Source organism: Amblyomma americanum, chromosome 3 (assembly GCF_052857255.1).
Source record: "Amblyomma americanum isolate KBUSLIRL-KWMA chromosome 3, ASM5285725v1, whole genome shotgun sequence".
Lineage (NCBI taxonomy): Eukaryota > Metazoa > Arthropoda > Arachnida > Ixodida > Ixodidae > Amblyomma > Amblyomma americanum.
This window is the reverse complement of record NC_135499.1, coordinates 82,757,636-82,781,008: the sequence shown is the minus strand read 5'-3', so window position 1 is coordinate 82,781,008 and position 23,373 is coordinate 82,757,636. Positions and strand designations below refer to the sequence as shown.

Sequence of the window (23,373 nt, the reverse complement as noted above, 5' to 3'; positions counted from 1 at the left end):
ATTTTTGCAGTTACCCATGTTTCATTCAAAAATATCAGTAGTGCCTTTATGGCAGCCTCACAGAGATTGGCAAGCATATTGTAATGCACATCGTCTCGACCTGGTGCTCTCTTTTTGCCGGAGGATAATGGTCTATTTAATTCATCAGTTGCGACAAGCTGGTTGCAGCCCTCACACAAGCCTGCTACAGGGGAGAGTTTTTGTTTTTGTGCTATTGCTTTGTGCTGCTAGAATTTGCGTGGTTGGACAAACTTGCGACCCTATCAAAATTCTCGCCGAATATATTGGCTTGTTTTTCTAATCAATTTTGTGTGCAGGGTTTTGTCAACAACGAAAATGCATTTAATGTATCAAAGATATAAAAACCTATTTGCTATTTCTGACCATATTATAAAGCAATAATGCCGTCTTCTCCGAGCAGGAGTTGATGGGTGCGTAACCGTTTGCCTTCAGGTCGTTTTCCATTTTTGTCCTTTCATGGGCACATCTCATTGAAATCATTTTTCATATGTTCAAAATCAATATTCACATGCTGTCGTTTTCAGGTGAAATTCGGCAGTTAAGTGTAATACTGCATATTTTTATAAGCAGTGATGAGGTTAACATGGTGTCATCAAGGCTCTTCAGATGGCAATTATCCGCGCCCACAACTGTGGGATGAAACACCAACAGCTTTCACTGTATTTCACAGTTGCGCTGTCCACGCCTTCAGAACTTTTGAATAGATATAGGTTTAGGAGAGCTTTGGTTCTTCAATGTTCGCAAGATATACGCCAGAACGGCCAGCCAAGTTGCAGCAAAAGATATTCTTTGCTCTAGCCTAAAAGACTCTACACTGGCTGTTATCATGATTCTCAAGATTTTGTCCGGTTTTCAGGCTCTACAGTAACTTCATAGACAGAGAGACGTCATTCGAATGCGTTGAACTTGACGTCAGGACCCCCCCTCCTGCACTGCACATCTATGAAAAGAATTAGGTTTCAAGAACGATGCGTGTATAGGAACACCCGGTGTGGATATGTCACCAATGGAAAAGAATGATCTCATTAGACTAATCGTGGTTCTCGTCATGCGGAATTGATGGGCTCAGTTGTACACGTCGCTGCAAATTCGATTTATAAGGGACTGGTTAGAAAGCTCCCACATTAACGCACAGGCGCGCGAACGCAATTTCATGGGGCTAATTCTACGCTCATGAAGTTTGTCTCTTTGACCTAATTCAAGGAAAAATGAGCAAAGCAGTTGCTCATTGCATTCCTGAAAAGGTTTTCCTTCCATAGGCACGCAAAATTCTGGAATGTGAGTGTGCGTTTTGAAAGAATTACGACCCGAAGCACCCTTCTAGGCTTTATAAATATTGTATGAAGAAAAGAACTGCGGACCTTATGAAGTGCCCAAGCCGGACTGCAGAGATTATTTCACTTGAATATACATGAATGAGCATCGCGCATCTTCGGAGGGACAAAAAGCTAGCAGCGCAAAGTGCAAAATTGAGATACTGCTGTAAATGTAGAAAAACATGAACTAGACGTTCGCTGACAGCTTTCTGGAATCCTTGCTTTGGCAGGATCAAGCAGTGATCGCCAGAAAAGGCTTGCGTGCGAAGTAGTGAGGCATTGGATTATTGTGAAAAATCGTTCTTTTTAAACTGCTGCCTCATTTTGAAGTAAGAAAAACATAAAATCGCTGACACCTTCACGGAACCTAGAAAGCAGATCTTGAATAAATTTGCTTTGGGAAGAAATTGTTGATTAAAATTAATTTTCTCCTCTTGAGTAAAAAGTCGGCCTTTGTTGCCGCACTAACAATGTACGCAAATCATAGTGCGGTGAAAAAAAGTTAAATTAAAAAAAGCTAGAACATTATATCTTTTTATTCACTACTGTGAGTTCTCTGCAGTGACATACCAACAGAGAGTGCCCCAGGCTTTGTTTCTTTTTAATAATAATAATAATTGGTTTTTTGGGGGAAAGGAAAATGGCGCAGTATCTGTCTCATATATCGTTGGACGCCTGAACCGCGCCGTAAGGAAAGGGTAAAGGAGGGAGTGAAAGAAGAAAGTAAGAGAGAGGTGCCGTAGTGGAGGGCTCCGGAATAATTTCGACCACCTGGGGATCTTTAACGTGCACTGACATCGCACAGCACACGGGCGCCTTAGCGTTTTTCCTCCATAAAAACGCAGCCGCTGCGGTTGGGTTCGAACCCGGGAACTCCGGATCAGTAGTCGAGCGCCCTAACCACTGAGCCACCGCGGCGGGGCAATTGTTTCTTTTTGCCGATGCGCATTCTTGTGTCCACCATACTTTGTGTTTCTTCTGTGCAAGTACTGTTATTCATGCAATAGCTAAAGTTGCAGGCCGATATTGTGCATGTAGTAAGCCTTTCATTAATTTCGTTTATGCTGAGCTCTTCACAAAATTCCCTTTCCTAAATGGCATTTGTTCCAAAGTGTTACCCGTCGGCGAGTTGACTTTTCCAGCGCCGTGGTCTTGAGGTGATTACAGGAGTAGACGATAATAGCCTGACGACAGCTGAAAAGTGATCATTTCCCAAGGGTTCATTAAAAACATACATTCCATTAAAAATCTTTAAAAAGAGATGGTAATGCGAAAGCTAGATCGAGAAGGTTAATTTTTGCAGAGCTTCATCAACAATAGGTGGCTTTTTTGTATTTAAAAGACATACATTATTTGCGAGGATAAAATCTTCTATCATTTGGCGCCTAGAGTCACAGCTCACAGCGTTTGCTTCTCCACAAAGGAAGTAAGCTTTAAAAGTCCCAACACAGAGATATGGCTCTTCCAGTTCATAGTTCAGGTTTTCTATATATTGGACTGTTATTGTGACATATAGAGGAAGATAAAAAGAGTGTATTGTCATATTTCTGTTGCTGATGATGCTGACCGCAATCGCCTCAAGTTTTAAGTTTGATTTCTTCAGCAGGGACGCCTCTTTTGGGGAAAATTTTGACGCCTCCTGGGAGTATGTACTATGTCTGATCGTGATCGCGTCGGAGAGATTTATAATGTCTCAAATTATTCACACGTTGTGGTCCAAAATTTATTTCCTGATGACATAAAGCTATAAGCAACGTTGACAGTGGAATACGTGTTATGTCACTCTGATTTTTCAGCAGTGCTGTACAGTTCCACTGTGCCAAAAAAGCCGTGTTGTTTTGCGTGCAAATAGAAGGGATTAGGTTTGTTTACGGGTTCGTTATCAGGCCGCTGACCTCTTTCGATCAAGGGAACTGTTCCGCGCTGCAAAGCGGGTGAATTGGTGTTTACATCAATCGCCTCACTTGAGGTGCTTGAGGACAGAGGAGAATCCGAGAGTGTGGGTTTCAGGCCTCGCCCGGAGGGAGCAAGTCCTGCGGGGTTCTGACCAATGGACCGGCGCTAAGTGCTTTAAACATAATGCAGGGCGGCCTCCGCTATTTCTGACCAGAGCGTGGTTGGCCTTACCAAAGGCTCAGTGAAAGTTGCCGGGTAGGTCAAATCAACGTGTAGGTCACTTCACACCACATCAACGAAATTTGTTCTGGCTGTGAACGAGAGTGTTTTGAGTGATTGGAAATCGCTTTCGTACTCCCTTGAATCATGTATTTTTATTGGTTTTTAAAGCTGTTATTTTCTTCTCCTTTTTCCAGGAACAATCTGCCCTGGAACATACAGGGTGGTGCCCCTGGCAGTTCTCCCAAGGCGTAGCGTCAAGGTTGTCTGGTCGCTCGTTCGTTGAAACACATTTTGCGCAAGTTTCATGGCCGCGCCACATCAGTGATCCATCACGGTATTTTTGGCATTCTAAGCATCTGCGGGGGATTGGCATGTATGGACGTATATGATTTTTGATGTACACTACTTCTATTTATTCGGGCAATGTGCTGGATGCGAACGTCAGGATAAGGTATTTGGTAGAGAGTTCTCTTTTATCTTTTCGGATCTTGATTCAGCGCACTCTGATTGCTTCTCTGTCGGCGAGCCCTTCCTGCATTTCTTCTGTCAAACGAAGAACGTTACTCTCAGAGATAAAACCACGCATTGTTTTTATGGATCCGTGAGCTCTGATGGAAACAGGGATTTCACGCATGGTCACAGTGTTTGAAAGTTTCGAGGGCTGTACACTATTTTTCAGTTCTACTCGCAAATAATGCTTCGCAGCTCATCTCCTGAGTTAAGAAGGCAATGTCTTCAAAAAATCGCAAATTATTTAAGCATTCTTCATTAACTCTTATCCCCAACTGTTCCCAATCCAGAACTTGGAACGCCTCCTGTAAACAGGCGGTGAATAGCATTGGCGACATCGTGTCTCCTTACCTGACATGCTTCCTTACTGATATTTTATTGCTGGTTTTATAAATGACTACGGTAGATGTCCAGTCGCTATATATATCTTCGAGTATTTTTTTTTATTAAACCTCTTCTACATCCTGATTCGCATTGCCTGAATGACTGCTGAAGTCTCCACTGAGTCAAATGCTCTCTCGTAATCATTGAACGCTATATGTAGAGGTTGGTAATCTTCTGCGCTTTATCACCTGATTGATAGTGTGAATAAGTTTTATTGTCGAGTATCCTTTACGAAAGCCTGCCTGGTCATTTCACTGATTAAAGTCTAAGGTTGCCCTGACTCTATTAGCGATTACTTTAGTAAATATCTTGTAGGCAACGGACAGTAAGCTGATCGGCCTGTAATTTTTCAAGTCCTTGACGTCTCCTTTCTTAGGAATTAAGATAATGATATCGTTCTTCGAAGCTTCTCGTAAACACCGATATATTAGGTATTTTTTAGTAAGATGAGCTTTTGGGCAAGTTGGTTGCTTAGCTTAGATATAACCATGTCAAACCGTGTCGGTGTCGTGAGTGTTTTCCTTTCATTGTGTTCGTCTTTTTTTCGCGCTGCAGTTATGTCGAAGAATAAGGTATTGCGCATACAGAGTGGCTAGTTTTTTTAGCACAATCTCCTCTCCGTCTTTCAAGAGATCTGCTGTTACCTGATCCTCTCCAACTGCTGTCCCCCTTTTCATTGTTCCGAAGGCTCTCTTTACTTCCTTTATCGCTACTGACGTGATTAACCATTGCTGTGCTCTGCTGCATCTACATTAAAGTTCGAATTGTGTTGGGCACTGTATAGATTTGTGTAGAACTCTTCGGGTACTTAAAATCTCTTATGCATATTGCTAATGACATTTTCCTCTTTTTGTCTTAGCGCGTACGTCTGGTTTTTACCTATGCCTACATTTCTCTTCACTGTTTTTAGGAAAGTTGCAATCTTTAAAGCATGCTCGATTTTCGCCATGTAAACTTCGTTATGTCGGCTACCCGCGATTATTTTTTAACTTCGATAGCTCTGCCAGTTCTCTTCTGCCCGTAGGCTTAGACGCTTTCATGCTTTGGCGTTTCTTAATCAGATTTTTCGTCTTCTGGGATAGCTTTCCTGTATCCGGCCGAACCATCTTACCGCCTACTTCTGCTGCGCACTCCGTAATGATATCTCTGAAGTTATCGTTCATTGTTTGAACATTAAGATCGTCTTCCTCAGCTAGAGCTGAAAATATGTTCTGCGCACTCCGTAATGATATCTCTGAAGTTATCGTTCATTGTTTGAACATTAAGATCGTCTTCCTCAGCTAGAGCTGAAAATATGTTCTCACCGCAAATCACCGCTGGGAATTTTCGTTACATTGTTACCTCGACCTAAATCATCCGGCAAACACTTTGATACCGTGAAAAGACAAAATTATTTCTGGGTTTTCTTCTACTTAAATGTGTACTGCATGGTACTTTGGAAATGGTGCCTTCGTTTCCAAAAAATCTGCTTCCTCGTTTCGCCCTACTTTATAAGGGCGTTCAATTTGTGGGGAAAGGGAAGCCAAAAAAAATACGTATTGTCTGATTGTGGTGCCAGCCACCCACTATGGTGCCAAACTATGGGAAGGGCAGGAACTTGCAGGAAAGTCCTGTCCATGCCAGCTGTACACCACCACTGTAACCACGTATGGGGCAACTTACGGTACCTACTCCACACAAGGTTAACTCTAGCCGCAAGTGAAAACAGGTAGGCGTTTACCGTAATTAAAACAAGTAGATGTGCGAAATCATGTTTTCATTCTTCAACTGGAGGAGACAGTTAAGCTCCGCCTGAAGGGTATGACTCGATAGCTACAGTGGATTAATGCCTATATATTTCTCGGTGTGTTGTTCTTCGCGGCCACAGCTGTTGTTCGATCTAGCGGAGTGGTGTTGGCTCTGAGTGCAAATCCAAACCATGCTAGAAACCCTACATTCTGGCGTCGAACGTGGGGCTCGACCCCACAACCCTGAGATTAAGAGTCGCCTTGCTCTTCACTGGGAATAGCGTGTGCGCAGAAAGCGTTTCGATCACCAGGTGTAGGAACACCTTATTTTAGGCCGAGAGTTATTGGCGAAAACTGGTCTGGTGGTGGTTGACGGGAGAGCGCATGCGCCCCCATTCAGGCCCTTTTTCGACCCGCGAAATGCAACGAGATCTATGTCAGAGCGCACGACGAACCAGCCCGCGGAGGACCGAAAGACGCCCCACGAGCGCTGCCCGCCGCGTAAAATGCCGAGCTCGGTAATGGCGGGCTGTCTCCATGCTTCCGCTTATGCCTTCGAACTAAAAGACAGCGGGTTTCCTCGTCAAATGTCGAGATCGGCAGTGGCGCCTGTCAGCACGGTTTTCCTTGAGGTCGGACGTGAAAATGGACAATTTACTGCCAGATGTCGATGCGCTGAGACACCGTGAACGTGACCGGCTATTGTCTTTGCTGATGGCTTTGACAAGTTATTCGCTGACCAGCTGCTGATCTCATATGCCGCTCTTCAAGTCACTGGTGGATTGGCAGTGGTGAATAAAGATCGACCTGGCGCTTGTGCATTGGCTATCGGCAGGTTAATGCGGTCGCGAAGACGCGTACGCGTTCCGGAGAATGGACGAGATAGCCTAAAATCACGGTGAGGCTGAATTTTCCTCGATTCTTAAGCCTTGTAACGCGTACCTGCAGGTCGAAATGTGAATGGGCCTTCAAGTAGTACTGAGGTCGGTTTCGGTTCAAGGAAACATTTATAAGGCTGACGGACCGTGTACTAAGTGGCGCCAGATAGTATCATGCTCTCGCCTACCTAGACGATGTTATCTACTCTCAAACGTTCTAGGAACACATGACTACCTGAGAGACGTCCTCGGGAAGCTCAGGGCGGCTGGCATCATGCTTATTCCCGCAAAGGCGCAAATCTGCCAGGCTCAGGTGAGCCTGCTTAACTATCGAGTAGAAGGGGCACCGGTGTCTCCTGACTCCGAGAAGCGTCGAGTAATCCTGGAGTTTCCTGCGCCTAAATATGTGAGCGGTGTTCGCCGTTATCTCGGCACGGTGGGATACTATCGCCAGTTAATTCCTGTGTGCGACTGCAAGCGCCCTTATCAAGGTTGCTAAGATACTTTCCTCTATGGTTACAGAGAGAGCAGCAGGAAATAGCTTTCCTCAGCCCTCGCACGCTATCGTTGAGACAGCAGCTGCCCGATCTAAACAGCTCATTTCTTATCCAGACATATGCCTCTGATCTCGTAGTGGGCTCAGTACTCGATCAGATGGAGCGGGATCACCTGCAGACTGCGGCAATTGCGAGCCGCGCTCTGACACCGGCAGAATGCAATTTTTCCGCAGCAAAAAAGGAATGCTTAGAGCCATTATCTACGCACTTCTGCCTTCCGGCGGCATGGACCTGCTGAGGAACCAGGTGGACAACAATTGGAAAGGGGACAGCTGCCCGAATTCACTCCCATTGCGTGGAGGTCACGAATGAGAGGAGGAGGGGGTGGTGATCCCCATTGCCCCTCGCCCGCGTGAGGCATCTCTGATCTCTCATGGCGTATCGCGGTCATTCCCCTTTCGACCTGCTCCCATCGGCAGCCGTAGAAGCGAGGAACGGGTGTCCGCGTCGTCACGTGGGCGGTCCTCCGTTCACCTTAGAGTCATCGGCGGCTGCGCGGGTCGTGCACGCAGCGGGAGAGTTGAAAGAAGGACGCGGTACGCAGCGAACGAAGAAGGGACAACCCCTCTTTACCCACCAGACGACACAAGTTGTTCTCTGAGCATGCTGCCTGCCTGTTTCTCACCTGCTGCGGCCTTCGCCGGCGCGCCACCGAGTGAGGCCCTCAAATATGGATTGAAAGTTCCCGATAACTGGTTTGCTTGCGGGCTATTCCTTGGTGTGTTGTTTTTCACGGTCACAGCTGTGGACTGGTGTTGGCCCTGAGTGTAGAGTCCGAACTGCGCTAAAAGCCCCACATGATCACGCCCTATACTATAAAATATTTGCCTATAATGGAAGGTTCTAAGGTTCCATATGACCTTTATGTACTCAGGGGACTTTAGCATGCAGAAGAGCCGCATGATAGATCGGCACGAACCGCCACATACATCGAAGTCTCTGCTCAAACAGCAGTGTGCTTTCGTGTGAGAGGCATCGACTTCCTGTCCGGCTGCCTTAACTGGATGCATGTTTTTGTAGCCCGGAATTTCGATGTGCGAGTTGAAGTGACAGCAGGATGCAGGTGTGACTATTATGTATAACGGGTTCGCGGGATGTGGCCAGCTTGAAGAAGGCTTGACACCTGTTAATGTGTCTTCCTTCCATGCAATGTAAAAAATAAACTGTGGCGATGGCGTAGTGGTGTGATGCAGTGCCTATAGGGAAGCAATCTGTTCCACCACCCCGGGTTAAGTAGCGATTCGCAACCATAGTGTTTTAAGTTTATTTTAATTTTGGTCAAGCAGGCTTCCGAAGAAGCTCGGCGAAATCGGGAGAGCAATAAGAGGGCACGGGGGGGGGGGGGGGGGGAGGGGGGGGAGGGGGGGGGCTAATGATAGCGCACTAAGCCGCCATCGCATGTCGCTACCTTATCACGGCCCTTCGCAGAATTGGCGATGCGATCCCGGGATAGACCCAGCACAGCACACCTGACAAAAGTGACAGAAAGTGGTACTGCAGAACAGATGTGCGCATAGTTGCTTGCTGGATCGCTCCGTTAACTTGATCATGCTCTTCATATATAAGCTACACCAGGATTAACTTTGATATTTGTTGTATACTGCTAGCGCCAATTAGAGAAATGGACAGAAGTGGGCGATGTTGATCAAAGATCATGCAAACTACATGTAGTAGGGAGTTATTCTTTTTAATTTTCACCACGTCAGACGGCGGTTGCATTAATGTGCACATCATATGAGAAAAACGTCAGTTTTAAAGCCGAAGTGGCTCCGTGATTCCGACAGAACTCCCGCGTATTCACTTATTAAAGAGCTGCGTACCAGTCGGTGCCCTCTGAGCACCATGAAAAACTGGTTGTGTTGAACAAATCAGCTTTCTGCTTTTATCAGCCCTATAACTCCCTTGTTTCTCGAGCTTCACCGTATAATTATTTGTAATTTTTATTTATATATAAAATAGCACCCATGCATCACAGAAAGTATAAAACACTTGTATATTACCGGTGCTCACCTATGTGGCAGAAACGGGAAGGCTAACAAAATGTGTTCAGCTTAAGTTAAGGACAACGCAACGAGCAATGGAAACAAAAATGATAGGTTTAACGTTAAGAGAACGGAAGCGGGGGGAGTGCGTGACGGAACAAACATGCGTTAATGAGATCCTAGTCGAAAGCAAGCGGTAGAAATGGGCTTTGGCAGGGAATGTATAATGTGAAGGCAAGATAACCGCTTCTCCTTACGGGTAGCGGAGTAGGTTCGAGGAGAAGGCAAGTGTAGCAGAGCGCGGCAGAAAGTTAGGTTCACGGATGAGATTAAGAGGATTAAGGACCTTGATCTTATAGTATGAGCTGCAACGCCTTTTGAAACGTGCCATCTGTTTATGTTTCCTTTGCTATCTGATGGCTAGCCATTGCGACGACGTGTATCACGATAGCGTGCCCTTCAGCTCTGTCCTGCGCAGTCCTTCTTTTACCGCAATGATAGTGTGTCCATTTTTCATGTCAACATCAGAAGTTTCAAGAAAAAACAATTTGACATTGCTACAGCTTTAGATTCACTGGATCATATTTTTGATATGCTTGCTTTTACGGAGACGTGGTTCTCTGGTGCACATGATACAGTTAACATCAAAGGTTACCAGTCTGAATGTGTTTTCTGAAATGAACTAAGAGGTGGCGGATTTTCACTCCATCTAAATAACAAGCTGCAGTATGATTGCAGAGAGAGTTTTAGCCCCCTAATCCCTCTTCCCCAGTGCAGGGTAGCCAACCGGAACCCCTTTCTGGTTAACATCCCTGCCTTTCCTTCCTCCTCTTTATCTATCTATCTGCAGTATGATGTTATACCAGAATTCTCACAAATAACCGATCATCATGAGTCGTTGAATGTCAAATGTTCGGGGTCAATAATTAGCACAGCTTATCGCCCACCTTCGGCCAATCTTGAAGAATTCATTCAATTCATTAGTAGTCTTTTTGCATACGCGTCTGTATTATGTATGCAAATTGTCCTGATTGGAGGCTTTAACATCAATCTGGCAGTACGAAGTCCACAAACAGAATGGTTCCTTGATGTGATCGAATAATTTTAGTGTACTAATTTTATCCATTTACCAACGAGAATAACACCACATAGTAAAACGCTGATTGACTTGTGTGTCACCAGCCAATGTCCCAGACAATGTTTTTTCGGGAATTCTTACCTTTGAATTGAGCGATCATTTGCCAATATTCTGCTTTTTGCCATGAGTGCAAAAGAGAAATAAGTGCAGCCGTGCGCCTCCTGTTGTTTGCCGGAAATTTAATCCAGACATCACTGCTGCTTTTCGGGCCTTGATTGAAGCAGTGCAATGGAATTCCGTGTATAATAAAAAATTCCCAGCTTGTCTTATGACATCTTTTTAAGCAGAGTTAAAGGCTGCTACGATGAAGCATTTCCACCAGTACAGCTCAGAAAACACAAAAAATCCAGGAAGCCATCGGTCACTCACGAGTTATACACAAGAATACATAAGGAGATAGAGATAAATTGTATAAGACATTTATTCCCTCGAGAGACTTAGACAAACTATTGGAGTACAAGAAATGTCGAAACAAGTTGAACTCCGACCTTAAGAAAGCCAAGACTGATTATTAGAAAAGAAAATTCACTTCAATATCTAATAATCCTTAAAAAATTTGAGAAGAAGTCAGAAGCCTTATGGGAAGCCCCAATAATACAATCACTAGCACACTAATGCTTAACGGTGCTGAATACTGCAATACTTCGCTCACGCAACAATTTAATGACCATTTTTTGAACGCTGGTGCATACTCACACTCTAGTGGCACTGAAGAAGGAATAGAAAACTATATTTGTGCTGAAAGCTCAAATTCTATTTTTCTGAACACCTGCGTGGAAACTGAAATTTTCTCCTTCCTTGTGTCCTTAAAAAGAAACAGCAGTTAAGGTTTATGACCTCAAAGTCGACTCGATCATAGCCGTTGCTGATATTTTATGCGCTTTTTTACGTCATATTTGTAATGTAGCTTCAACTAGCGCTGTTTTCTCTGTTAACATGAAGATAGCCAAAGTCGTAGTTATACGTAAAGGAGGTCGGCATGATGATATAAATAATTACCGCCCTATTTCAGTGTTGCCTGTGTTCTCAAAATTTTTAGAGTATCTCCTGAAAATTCGTTTCTTGAAGAGAAGAAAGCCTTCGCCGATTAGCAATACGGTTTTCGTGAAAATAAGTCTACAGAAATGGCATTACTGAACGCACGCAGAAGAAAAATTGTTGAGTAATTTAGAGAATAAGCTATTTACTGTGGGATTGTTCTTAGATTTCAGGAAGGCTTTCGACTCAATTAAGCATAATATTCTGTACCGAAAACTCTCGTTCTATGGCATTCGAGGAGTAGCACTCAGATTGATTCGAACGTATTTATCTGTAAGATTGCAATACACACACCTTCATGGTTTTCGTTCTGAGTTACAAGAGATAACATGTGGTGTTCCGCATGGTTCTATACTGGGACCCTTGTGTTTTATTATCTACATTAATGACTTTACACGCATTCCACATACCCCCCACACAACAATCTACGCTGATGACACTACCATGTTTTCCCATGGCAATAACTTGGCCCTTGTTGCATGCCGAACAAATACATCGGTAAATGAATTGTACCCTTGGCTGAGGGTAAAGCAACAACAATTAAATGTTAGTAACACAAAATACGTCATATTCAAACCAAGAAGTAAACCTGATGACGAAAACATCATTGTTAAATATAATGACTCTGTAATAGACAGGGCTTCTAGTTTTAAATTCTTGGGCGTTCACTTTGAAGAGCACTTGAGCTGGACGCCTCAAGTAGACGAGATACATGCTAGTGCATTCAGATCTGTTGGCATGCTGTACAAAAATTAGGTACCTGCTTCTTGCCTGGCTTAAGCGCCGGTTATACTACACCCTTGTTCAATCACATTTCAATTACTGCTTACTAATCTGGGGCTCTGCTACCAAGTCTAACCTTGACAAATTGATCCTTCTTCAAAAACGAGCTATGCGATGCATCGAAAACCTTGAGCGGCTGGACCACACGGCCCCGGTGTTCCTAAAACATAACGTCCTAAAAATAAACCAGTTATATGAGCTGAAACTTGCTACTCATATTAGGAACGAAACCATGCAAAATCCTTCAGTGTTAACTAACTTGAGCCATCCCAGTACTACACGGTATAACATTTGAAAGAACTTCTTTAGACTACCCGCCATAAGAACGAGTTATGGTACACAAACACTGTCGTATTTAATCCCCAACTTTAAAAATACACGCCCACCTCTCCTTGACATATCACAGCAATGTAGAGCACTCAAAACGTTCAAAAATGCCTTCAAAACATACATACTGTCCAACTCAAAGCTTTAAACATACATGTTTTGAAAACCAACTAAACTTTATGTTGGATGTTATTTTTTGTTATTGCATCAGCACTTGTATAATGTTGTAATCCTTTGTACATTTTTGTGCACTGTACGAGTGACAGGGAACTCGTCAGGCAGAGAGCATTTGCCTTTTGCTCTGTTATCCTAGACCGTCTGTGTCTGAAAGAATGTTACAAATAAATAAAAATAAAAAGCTCGCCGGGATACGGTTGGGGCCGCAGGGAAAGGGCAGGGTTAATTGGAAGGACATGGGAGAGGCCTTTGCCCTGCAGTGGGCGAATTCAGGCTGATGATGATGGGTTTTAATAACCATTTTATTATATCTGAATGCATAGGGGCACAAAGCACTGAGCCACGGGTCTCAACGTCCAAGAGAAGAACCTGTTGGACATGCGGCAGCCAAAGTGTTTGCCTATGCTGATTGGGATATATATACCCGAAAAACACAATTGTATTACCGCTGAAAAACAGAACTTTTGGCGAGATAGGGAGAGGGTAATGATGGCCTGTTAAGTATAAAGGTGCTGGCACGGAGGCCAATCGTAGGCGGCGCGATGATGTGCCCCTGTGCTGCACAAACTGAAAACCATAGATCTCCAGAGTAAAGGGCGGATTCACCACTGTCATATGAAACTGTTACGAACAGAAGTGCGAAGTGCGGGAAACCATTGGGCTTCGGTCGCCGTGAGTCCCACGCGCTGAGGGAAGACCGGCGTTTATATACTTTTTCCTGCAGGAGCTGCGTTGAGGTTATCAATGGCCTGAAAGCTCGGAATAAATTGGTTTTATATTTTTTGCATGCATCTGTCTTTATTTCTTGATTTGCTTCTGCCCTGTAAGTATGTGTGTTCTGTGGCAAGAAATGATTATTTGTAATATTACACAGTCGTGATTCTCACAAATGGGCTGCAAGTGTTCCATTTCAAGCACACGGGCAATGCGCGTAAACCTCGCTAACGGGATAGCCTGGACTATGAAGCTGTGAGTTAAGATTATGGTCTCTCGAGGTGGATCAGCCAGATGATGCGAAAGCTATTGTGTCTACAGAATAAGGTCGAGCAATCATAAAATGTATGGGGTTATTTGTAGCCTATTCTAGCTACTTTAATTTGTGTCCGAGAGCTACGTATTTGTTGCCTGCGTATCAATTCGTAGCATATCAAAGCTGGGTAGGCAGCTCTATTGACACATGTGACAGTCTAGCAAAAACTGATCCCTTTGACGCATGTGATTCCTTCTATGCCGTTGGTGCGGAGAACTCGGAGGCAGAAAAGCGACTGTGCAGCTTTTGGGATTGTGAGTTTATGGGAGTCCCAAAGCGAGTGAGAGACGCCGTAGTGAAGGACTGGAAATTTCCACCAACTGGAGTTCTATAACGTGCACTGACATCGCACAGTATACGGGACTCTAGAATTTCGCCTCCACCGAAATTTGAACGCCGCGGCCAGGATCGAACCAGCATCTTTCGGGGCACCAGCCTGAGCACTGAACCATCGTCCTCTACATTAATTCCGCGGCCAGTAGAACGAGACTTCGGGTCTTGTGCTGACTATACTGAGCTGACAGGAGTCTCAAACTCTCGTCTACACTTTGATCCAATTTCGATCAAACAAATGCATTCAGGCGGCGCCAGGTTGCTTCGCTGAAAATTCATGGCATTAATGTCTTCTAAAACCTCTCGCAAGACTCATTTTGCCCCCAAACGCGGCAAGAAAAATGTGGTCTGTAACAGCAGCTTCCATATAACCAGACTTGAAAGCGTCATGACAACCAATTTTCAAGCATTAACTACGTAATAAATTTTATTCTCCATGGGCGAAAATTTAATTCCTAGCAATTTTCGTTAATTTGGTGAGCTAGATATTCAATAAAATCTTTTTCTCGTTTCTTTCGAAAACAGCTTGTTAGCCTAGCAGCCTTTCATCGCTGGTGCCACAAGGGCATATCCGGCACGCGTCGTCTGCTGTATGCTGATTGCTGCGTTGGGGTGCTTCAATATACACCGCGTACAGTGGCCTCTCGCAACTTCTTTTATTTTATTTTTGTCATAGTACGCAAACTGAGTAATCCTTCGAGAAATTGGCTTAGTCTAAGCTCCCGTCTTGAGCTTGTTGAGGAAGCCAAAACCGCTGTTCTCATGCCGTATTATAAGCAAGAAACATATCATTAATTTTTTGTGTGTGACGGTCTCCACTTAGCATCCACTTGCTATCGCATGCGGACAGCGGCACATTGCGTTTGCGCTTCCACCCATGCGCCCAAGACAGATCAGGCCTCATCGTAGCCCGCATTTCAAACGACACTGAGGCGTGTATGCCCCAGTCACGTCTCGCGAGAATTTCAATGTAGCGGTAGGTGTCGGTGGCAGGAGTTTCCAGATCATAATTTCGATCGTGTTATTCTTTGAAGTACACAGCGCATTAAGAGCACTAAAATTTTATTAATAAAAATACACGCTCCTCATAATCATCATCATCATTATTATCATCAACCACACTACGGCCACTGCAGTACAAACGACTCTGCCATACCTCTCCAGTTAACCCGGTCCTTTGCCAGCTGCGGCCAACGTGTCCCCGCAAACTTCTTAATCGCCCGCCTAATTTTCTACCGCACCCTGGTACGCTTGCCTTCTCTTGGAATCCACTCAGTTGCCGTTAGGACCAGCGGTAATCTTGCCTTCGCTTTACATGCCATGCGCAAGCCTCTTAATTTCGACTAGGATGTCATTAACCCGTGTTTCTTCTATCACTCACTCTGCCCGTTTCCGGTCTGTTAACGATACCCCTATCGTTTTTATTGCATAGCCTGCTGCGTTGTCTTTATTTAATGTGAACCGTTTTCGTCAACGTTTCTGCCCCAGCGGACTGCAATTAAAGGGACACTGAGGAGAACCCTATCAATATTTTTTTGTTAGCAATATCTGATAGTTCGGCATTTCATGGCTTTGTTGACGCTTTTCCGGGAGCGAAATATGCATTTATTTCAAAGAAATTTGGATTCGAAGTTGAAAAATTTTTTTCCCGCCGCTCCGATTCAAACTGGAGAACTCTTATGACGACACAGAACGGAGTGACGTGAAACGTGACGTAAACGGAGACTCCGTGATTTCTGGCGACTAGCGGTGCGGTCTAGCAGCTGCCGAAATGAAAGCTACCGCCGCCGCACGTTGAAGGCATCTATCGGGGGTCGCCACCGTCGCTTCGTTTACGTTTGCACAGGCGTCTTGCCAGCGTTACGATGGATCCCGTTCCCGAACCCGACGGCGTAGTTCTCGAAAAAACTCTGGCCGGCATTTCAGCGACCTCAGCCCCACAGAGCGTGCGATGCTTTTGAGGGAGCACGGTTAGGTTAGGCGCCGGCGGGTGGTTTCCCTCTTCCTCAGAGAGCAGCCGTTGCAAACTAAATATCATAACCCCAGTGCGGGGAATCGCAAGGGGCCAGGGCAAGGTCGGCGCCTTACGCCCATCGGAGGCTGGCCGGGGCTTTGGGGCCAACGGATTGTGATTCCTTGAACGGCGCGGTTTCACGGCGCAGCAGGCGGCGTCGAGGTCTCCCAAGGTTGCAAGGGCCAAGTTATTTATTTATTTTTGACACAAAAAACAAATGGGTGCTCGAGGGCGGTCGCGTTTAAAGTTGGCGGCTTGAAACCAAAACCGGCGCACGACGCTTCAACGCCTTCCACTAGATCCAACTAATCCACTGGATCTGGCTCTCTCGCCAACTTGCATGTACCTTCAGATATGTACTGTGAATGGATTAAAATAGCCGAGCTCGAAAAGAACAGCTCCGCCCAACTGTCGCAGCTATTGAATATAACGCGCACATTGCCGCGGAGCCAAATCAGTATGGCCGGGCCGGCGGCGGCTGGCGCACTCGGCGAGAAATGATACATGCTCCAATCTCCCCGCCAGTGCGGTCAGAGTGCGCCGAAGCCGCCGAACGCGCCGGCGGTCAAGCGCAGTTGGGGTATAGAGGGTCTCGCTTTGACCTACCTGACTTCGCCGTGCAGCGCGCGCGCGCGCCTCGCCGCAGCATAAACGCGCCTTAACAGAGCCTGCGCTTAACCGCTAACCAACGTATTCAGCGGCGGCATCCATGGGAGCCACTGAAACCCCCCGCCCACTCACTGAATAAAAGAAAAGAAGTCTGGTGCCGAGGTTTGGAATCGAACCAGGGCCTTCGGCGTTTGAGGCGGGAACGCTACCGCTCCGCCACGACGGCTCAAGTTCACGGCTCAAGTTAGAGCCGTTAATAAAGGCGCATCTAGTGAATGCACTCTTAATAATAATAATAATTGGTTTTGGGGGGAAAGGAAATGGCGCAGTATCTGTCTCATATATCGTTGGACACCTGAACCGCGCCGTAAGGGAAGGGATAAAGGAGGGAGTGTAAGAAGAAAGGAAGAGAGAGGTGCCGTAGTGGAGGGCTCCGGAATACTTTCGACCACCTGGGGATCTTTAACGTGCACTGACATCGCACAGCACACGGGCGCCTTAGCGTTTTTCCTCCATAAAAACGCAGCCGCCGCGGTCGGGTTCGAACCCGGGAACTCCGGATCAGTAGTCGAGCGCCCTAACCACTGAGCCACCGCGGCGGGGGAATGCACTCTTCTGATGCAGAAATCTCCGCGCTTTCGCTAGGTATATCCTGGCCTAACAGAGCTAGGCCATCAGCAATTTTTCTGAACTGCCTTGTACCTTGTCTCCCGTCCCTAACAAACTATTTCCGTTAAGTAGTTTGAAGTTGACTGGCACAGCCGGGAATGTTCCGCCGGGTGAGCGTGCGAATACACAAGTGCTGCCTTGTACGATCACCGACCATCGCGCCATCATAGCTTTTCATCGACCGTGGCGATCATCTGACAAGCCTTAACTGGCTCCTTCAAAGGCTAACTATCACTTGAAGCGGCAATTGGAGTTCCTCTGCTGTTCGGCGCTTGTAAATCGAAGCGCGTCAAAAACAAAACCACAGGGCACGCAAAGCTCATAGACGCGAAGCGCCATAACATATCGAAACTCTCCTGGTCGCCTGTGGCACCGCCAAGCATCCGTTTTCTTTGCTTCCAACATTCAGGTTGTCTTTTGCCTTCCTTCCTTGTGTGATAAAAGGTCACTATTGGTTTTTAAACAAAACTTACTTCAATATTGATCTGCGCAACCTACCTTTGTCAGCCTCAGAGATTCGCGAAACCAAGTAGGATGGAAAATTCCTCCAAGGTGGCGTCTCTGGTCGTATGGCGTCACCACGCTTGTACTTGCGAGATTGGCCTGTGGTGGCGATACCTGTATTTTGGTTCTTGCGATTTTCTACCTTACAAGAGCTTTGTTTTCTTTAAGAGCGGCGTTTTTGTGATCAGGAGCTGGTATTCTATCGATATAAGCCAACTTCAATTTCTCCTCAGTGTCCCTTTAAGATACAGCTGTTGTATACTTTTGTCTCGAGGAATATTGGTAAACTGCCATTTATAATCTGAGAGAACCTGCCAAATGCACTCCACCCTGTCAGACACTCATCGTAGGGCGGTGATAAAGGGAACTCCCCGTTTATTCCGATGAAGTGCAATATATACAGAAGCGCTAGTCGCATGACTTTTGTGATAAGTGCAGGATGACAGCCAAAGAAGTGTGCTCGTGTTTTATCTGCAGGCTGACGTCACACACCCCATTCTTATTCTTCTGTTTATTTATGTATCATGATCTGGACTAGCGGAAACTACCGGCCCTAAGTTGATGTATTCCTTGACCGCTTACAGCATCTCGCTACCAATTGTGAACTGCTGTTCCCTTGGGAGGGTTTTGATATTACTTTGGTTTTTGCAGTTAATTTTTAGAAACACCGATGTGCTCTGCCTTACTCGTTGATCATGCTTTGCAGTTTACCCCCTGAGGGACTTAACAAAGCAATATCATCAACGGAGCACAATTTATTTAGGTATTCTTCGTAATCTCCTGTGCCCAAATGTTCGGAATCCAATCCTCGGAACATCTCCTGTAAACGGGCTGTGAATAGCATTGGCGAGATCATGTCTCCCGGCCTGACGCCCTTCATTATTGGAATTTTATTCCTTTTTTTATGGAGGACAATGGTAGCTTTGTAGTTTATAGATGTCTTCAAGTATTTTCTCACAACAGTGTTCTACACTCTGATTCCGCAAAGTCTGCATGACTGCAGGCATTATTATTCACTGAAATTTGGCCGCCGCAGTGTCTCGGTGGTTATGGCGCTCGGCTGCTGTCACGAAAGACGCGGGTTCAATCCCAGGCGCGGCGGTCGAATTTGGATGTTGGCGAAATTCTGGATGCCCGTGTACTGTGTGATGTCAGTGCACGGTAAAGAACCCCAGGTGGTAAAATTTCCGGAGCCCTTCACTACGACGTCCTTCGTAGTCTGAGTCGCTTTGGGACGTTAATCACCAGAATACTAATAAACCATTCACTGAAATACAAAACCGCAATACGACGAACAACCATTTCGTGGCCCTTTTAAATAGCGCCCTAGACGGTCTTGAATCATACGACATTATTTTTGAAAGACAGGAGTACATAAACCCGGCTGTGCCGGTGCTGCCATCATTGTCCCTTCGTTCCCAGTTGAGCCCCTAGCGGCAGCTCCTTTCCTCGTAAAAGACTTACGAGTTAGGTTAACGAACAGTGAAAGATACTGAAGGACTGTGGTTGTAATCACCCCTCTGTGCACTTTTTACTTACTCATAATGAAACCATCCGTTGGTTTCAGCACCGCTTCTTTAACATCTTTGCTTGGAAGCAAGGCACACAAAGCTTGAAGGTTAGGAATCATAGAGACGCGTAATTGACCCCTCTAGGCAGGCCAGCTGCCTCGGAGGTACAGCGAGAGATCGTCGGCATCGCGGGAAAGCGGAGCACACCCCTCTGCGCTGTGCAGCAGCTGGCCAGAGCCGTCATACACGAGGAGCTCCAGGACCATCTCCTCGTGTACACCGACGGCTCAGTGGCCCGCGACCGCTGCTCCCTTGCTGCGGCGGCCACCATCCCCGCCCTGCGACTGCACAGCCAGCAACACGCAGCCTTCCTGGGCTCCTCCACCACGGCGGAGTTCATGGGGATCCGGCTCGGGCTGGACCTGCTGCTCACCCTCGGCCCTCCGCCGCCCAGGAGTGCTCTGCTGTGCGACTCCCGCTCCGCCCTCAGCCGCCTGCAATCTAACGGCCGCGGTACCCCACTAGTGCGGGAAATTCGCTCGCGCATCGAGCGCCTCGCGCAGAGAGGTTGTGCCGTGCGTGCACAGTGGGTGCCCGGTCACTGCGGCATCGCCGGCAACGAAGAAGCTGACGACCTCGCGACCGCTGCACACCAACTACCAGCCAGCGATCTGCCCCTTGCGCTGGAGGACGTGCGTGCGGCCATTCACGACCATCTCCGAAAGCAGCACCCCGACCCACGCATCGCGGGAGGTGAGCGCATCGACAGTGTCACCGGCTGTCGCGCACTTACACGGTCGCAACGTGCAGTGATCCTCCGCGCGCGCATTGGCTGCGTGTGGCCCGGGGAACGACGGGTGCGGCACGGAATCGCGATGAGTGATGTGTGTGACGGATGCGGTGCAGTGGAAACACTAGAACATCTGCTCCTTCGCTGATCCGCGTTCGCCGATGCTCGTCGCGATATGCTCGCGGCCTATAGGGCGCAGGGCATACTACCAGACTCCATCAAGACGCTATTGTGGCCGCAGGACAGTGCGCGCACTCGTGAGCGAACTTTGGTGAGCCTCTGTGCATTCCTCGAACACACGGGCTTGACGTCCCGTCTGTTCTCCGTCAGGTAGTTACACGCAGTGACCGAACGCTCCGCGAGTTCTACCTTGAACGATTAATAACTGGACGCCCCACTCCAGTTGTAACCTACACAGTGCTGTGCGCGTGTGTGATTTAATTCCTCTAAACTGAACTAATCACGCGCACAACCTGGACATATTACTTATTGTGTAAATAGTTTGTACATATTACTTCTCCCCCTGTCCTCTATTCCTGTCCCCTCACCTCTTTCATTTCATTTCTCCATTCTGCCTGCTGTCCTTTATTTTCGCTGCCCCAGCTCAGGTGCTTCAGTATCGATGGCAGATGCCGGGGCTAGCAAAAATCTATTCCTTCCTTTTTACTATTATTTTTAATAAAACCACTACCACCACCCCTCTAGGCACGCACCTGAGAAAGCCGTTACCGCTCCCATGGTGGTGGCTGGCCAGGAGGCGGTTTCCCGGTTCACACCGAATGCCTCCATGAAGTACACGTAGAACAAGCCCGATGTGCAGAACACAGCCGTGCAGAACACCAGCGCCGCACAGCCGATGAGGGCGATGTGCCAATGTGCGTTCTCTTCGCCTGGAGTATGGTGCCGCTGGCTGTGGTCCGGCTCCTTGTCAAGAGCAACGCCTTCGGGTGGAGGTAGCGAAGCACACTCTGCTTTCATTTCGTGTGTTACGCTTCTCTCACATTCGCATGTTAGGACAGTCACCGCTCTTAGCTGCTATTCGCCGCACGCTCATTCACAATGGTACCCCGAGTGGAAGTTCCATTCTCTTATTGTCACACCAACGTTGTAATTGGCTCGTTAGTATCTTTTATTGACAAGCATTTTTGTCGTCTTTCTTCTCAGACAAGAGCATTCGAGATGCCCTAGCTATAGCGGCAGTGCTGACCGCTGCAGTCGGATGTGTATTAAGGCGAAATGAGTCAAAGAATTCATTCTTGCGAATAGGCCCAACCGTTGCGAGTATACTGGTAACATGGCGCGTAGTAAGCGTCTAACTGATGACGCGTGTTACCTAAAGAGGCAAGATTATTTGCGAATAACACAGGAGCAGTTGGAGTAATGCATTGGCTTCCCAGCATAGTTTGAGATGATTGCATTATTTTTGAATGAAATGGACAAACTTTCCTCGCCTTCTTTTAGATGTCCGACTGTAGCAGCGAAACCAATCGCCTAGGTATATCGAGCATTTTTTTTAATGCTGTGTTCTCACGCGGCTTCTGTTTTTGTATTCTCAATAGTTTAGAAACGAATAACTACATTTCAGCGCATTTATTTTAGCATAAGAGCCTGTCTCAGCCATTCTGCAGAGGAGCAAGAAATCTCAGTGTCGTCTGCAATCTGCCCAACATACCCCCCTCTCGTTCCTCTTTCCATGAACTTCCCAGGACCGGAACTGGTGATTCCCTGTCATAAGACCACTCCAGAATAATTAAACTTTAAACGCCCGCATTGCGGTATTGTTCTCGGAACACGAGTGACTAAAGGCAAAATGGGGTTATACAAATTTTTGTCAGCAACTGAGATATTTCAATATTGTCACTACTGTCGCGAAAAAAAAATCTAGAAGCGCATACCCGTGGCAGTGCTGCCGCCTGTGCTTCCTGTTGTTGATAACGCTGCATGCGACTCCATCTTCAGGTGGCTAACCGAATGAACGCCTTTGCTGTAGGGCAGAAGAAACTGAGTCCCGTCGCGGTTCTAGCAAGAGCGATGCCGCTAACAACAGCTGTGGAATGTAAATGTCATTGAACAGGTGGCGGGGACGGAAGCTAAGTCTGCTTTGTAGCAACGCAGGAAATCGCAGGGACATGGGCCAGCTGTAAACGACGCACAACACAGCAGAAGCTTACCATCAGCCTGATAACTGCAAAAGCTCAGTGGGACTGGAAATATTTGTTCGGCACTAGAGTTAGACTTAGGCCATTCGTTGAAAGTCTACTCTCAGGTAATGAAACGCTTTGCCAAACAAGTATTTCAGGCAAGGGTGCAATGCGGCTACCCGATATCAGAAATCGGTCTCCACCACTATGTTCCGAATGTGTGCACCCAAATGCATGCGAGTAAAGAACCAACAGTGCAGGCGAAAGGGGCGTTTCGCATGCAGATGCGCACTAAAATATTTAAAAAATCCCTTAGCTTAACTCATCCTTGAACTACAAACCTCACTTCAAGGGCGTCGCCGTGGAATCAAAGGCAGTAGCTCAGTTTCGGAAAGTAATCAACATCTCACTTTTTGACCCTCGCGGGCTCAAGTTCTGACAAAGTAGAAAAGCACTTCACAAAAACTATGATTGAGTACGACTGACAGGAAGTAATGAAAGAGAAAAGAAAAATTTTTAGCTCTCTACCTGATACCATACTCCGAATCTGGTCTCGTTTCAAGCATGGCTTAAGGCTCCAAGTGTGCAGGTCGGCACTCGTTGCTACGAACTGAGCACTGGCATCTTCTGTGTTCGTGCCAATAAGGTTGGCCCCGATGACATCTATACGCCGACTAACAGGGCTGTCAACGATGCCAGAGTTCTCGGTGACTTTACCCAGCTGAAAACTTCATCCCGAGTTCCACGCAAGGACAGGACCAGCCATTTTGAGTAGCTCCAATGATAACTTGGGGGACAGTTATAAATCTTCTATTC

The 23,373-nt window shown here is 46.6% G+C and overlaps 1 protein-coding gene across 1 annotated transcript in view; it reads right to left on the bottom strand.

The window, feature by feature from the left end:
* The window catches only part of LOC144124702 (uncharacterized), a 53,004-nt gene extending 30,554 nt beyond the window's left edge, over window positions 1-22,450 (bottom strand). The window contains exons 1-2 of the mRNA XM_077657545.1: window positions 22,312-22,450; window positions 21,130-21,357 (exon numbers count right to left, since the gene is read on the bottom strand). Of these exons, the coding sequence (XP_077513671.1) occupies window positions 21,130-21,357; window positions 22,312-22,369 (286 nt within the window). The 5' untranslated portion in view covers window positions 22,370-22,450. The remainder of the gene's footprint in view (window positions 1-21,129; window positions 21,358-22,311) is intronic.
* Window positions 22,451-23,373: the final 923 nt, after the last annotated feature.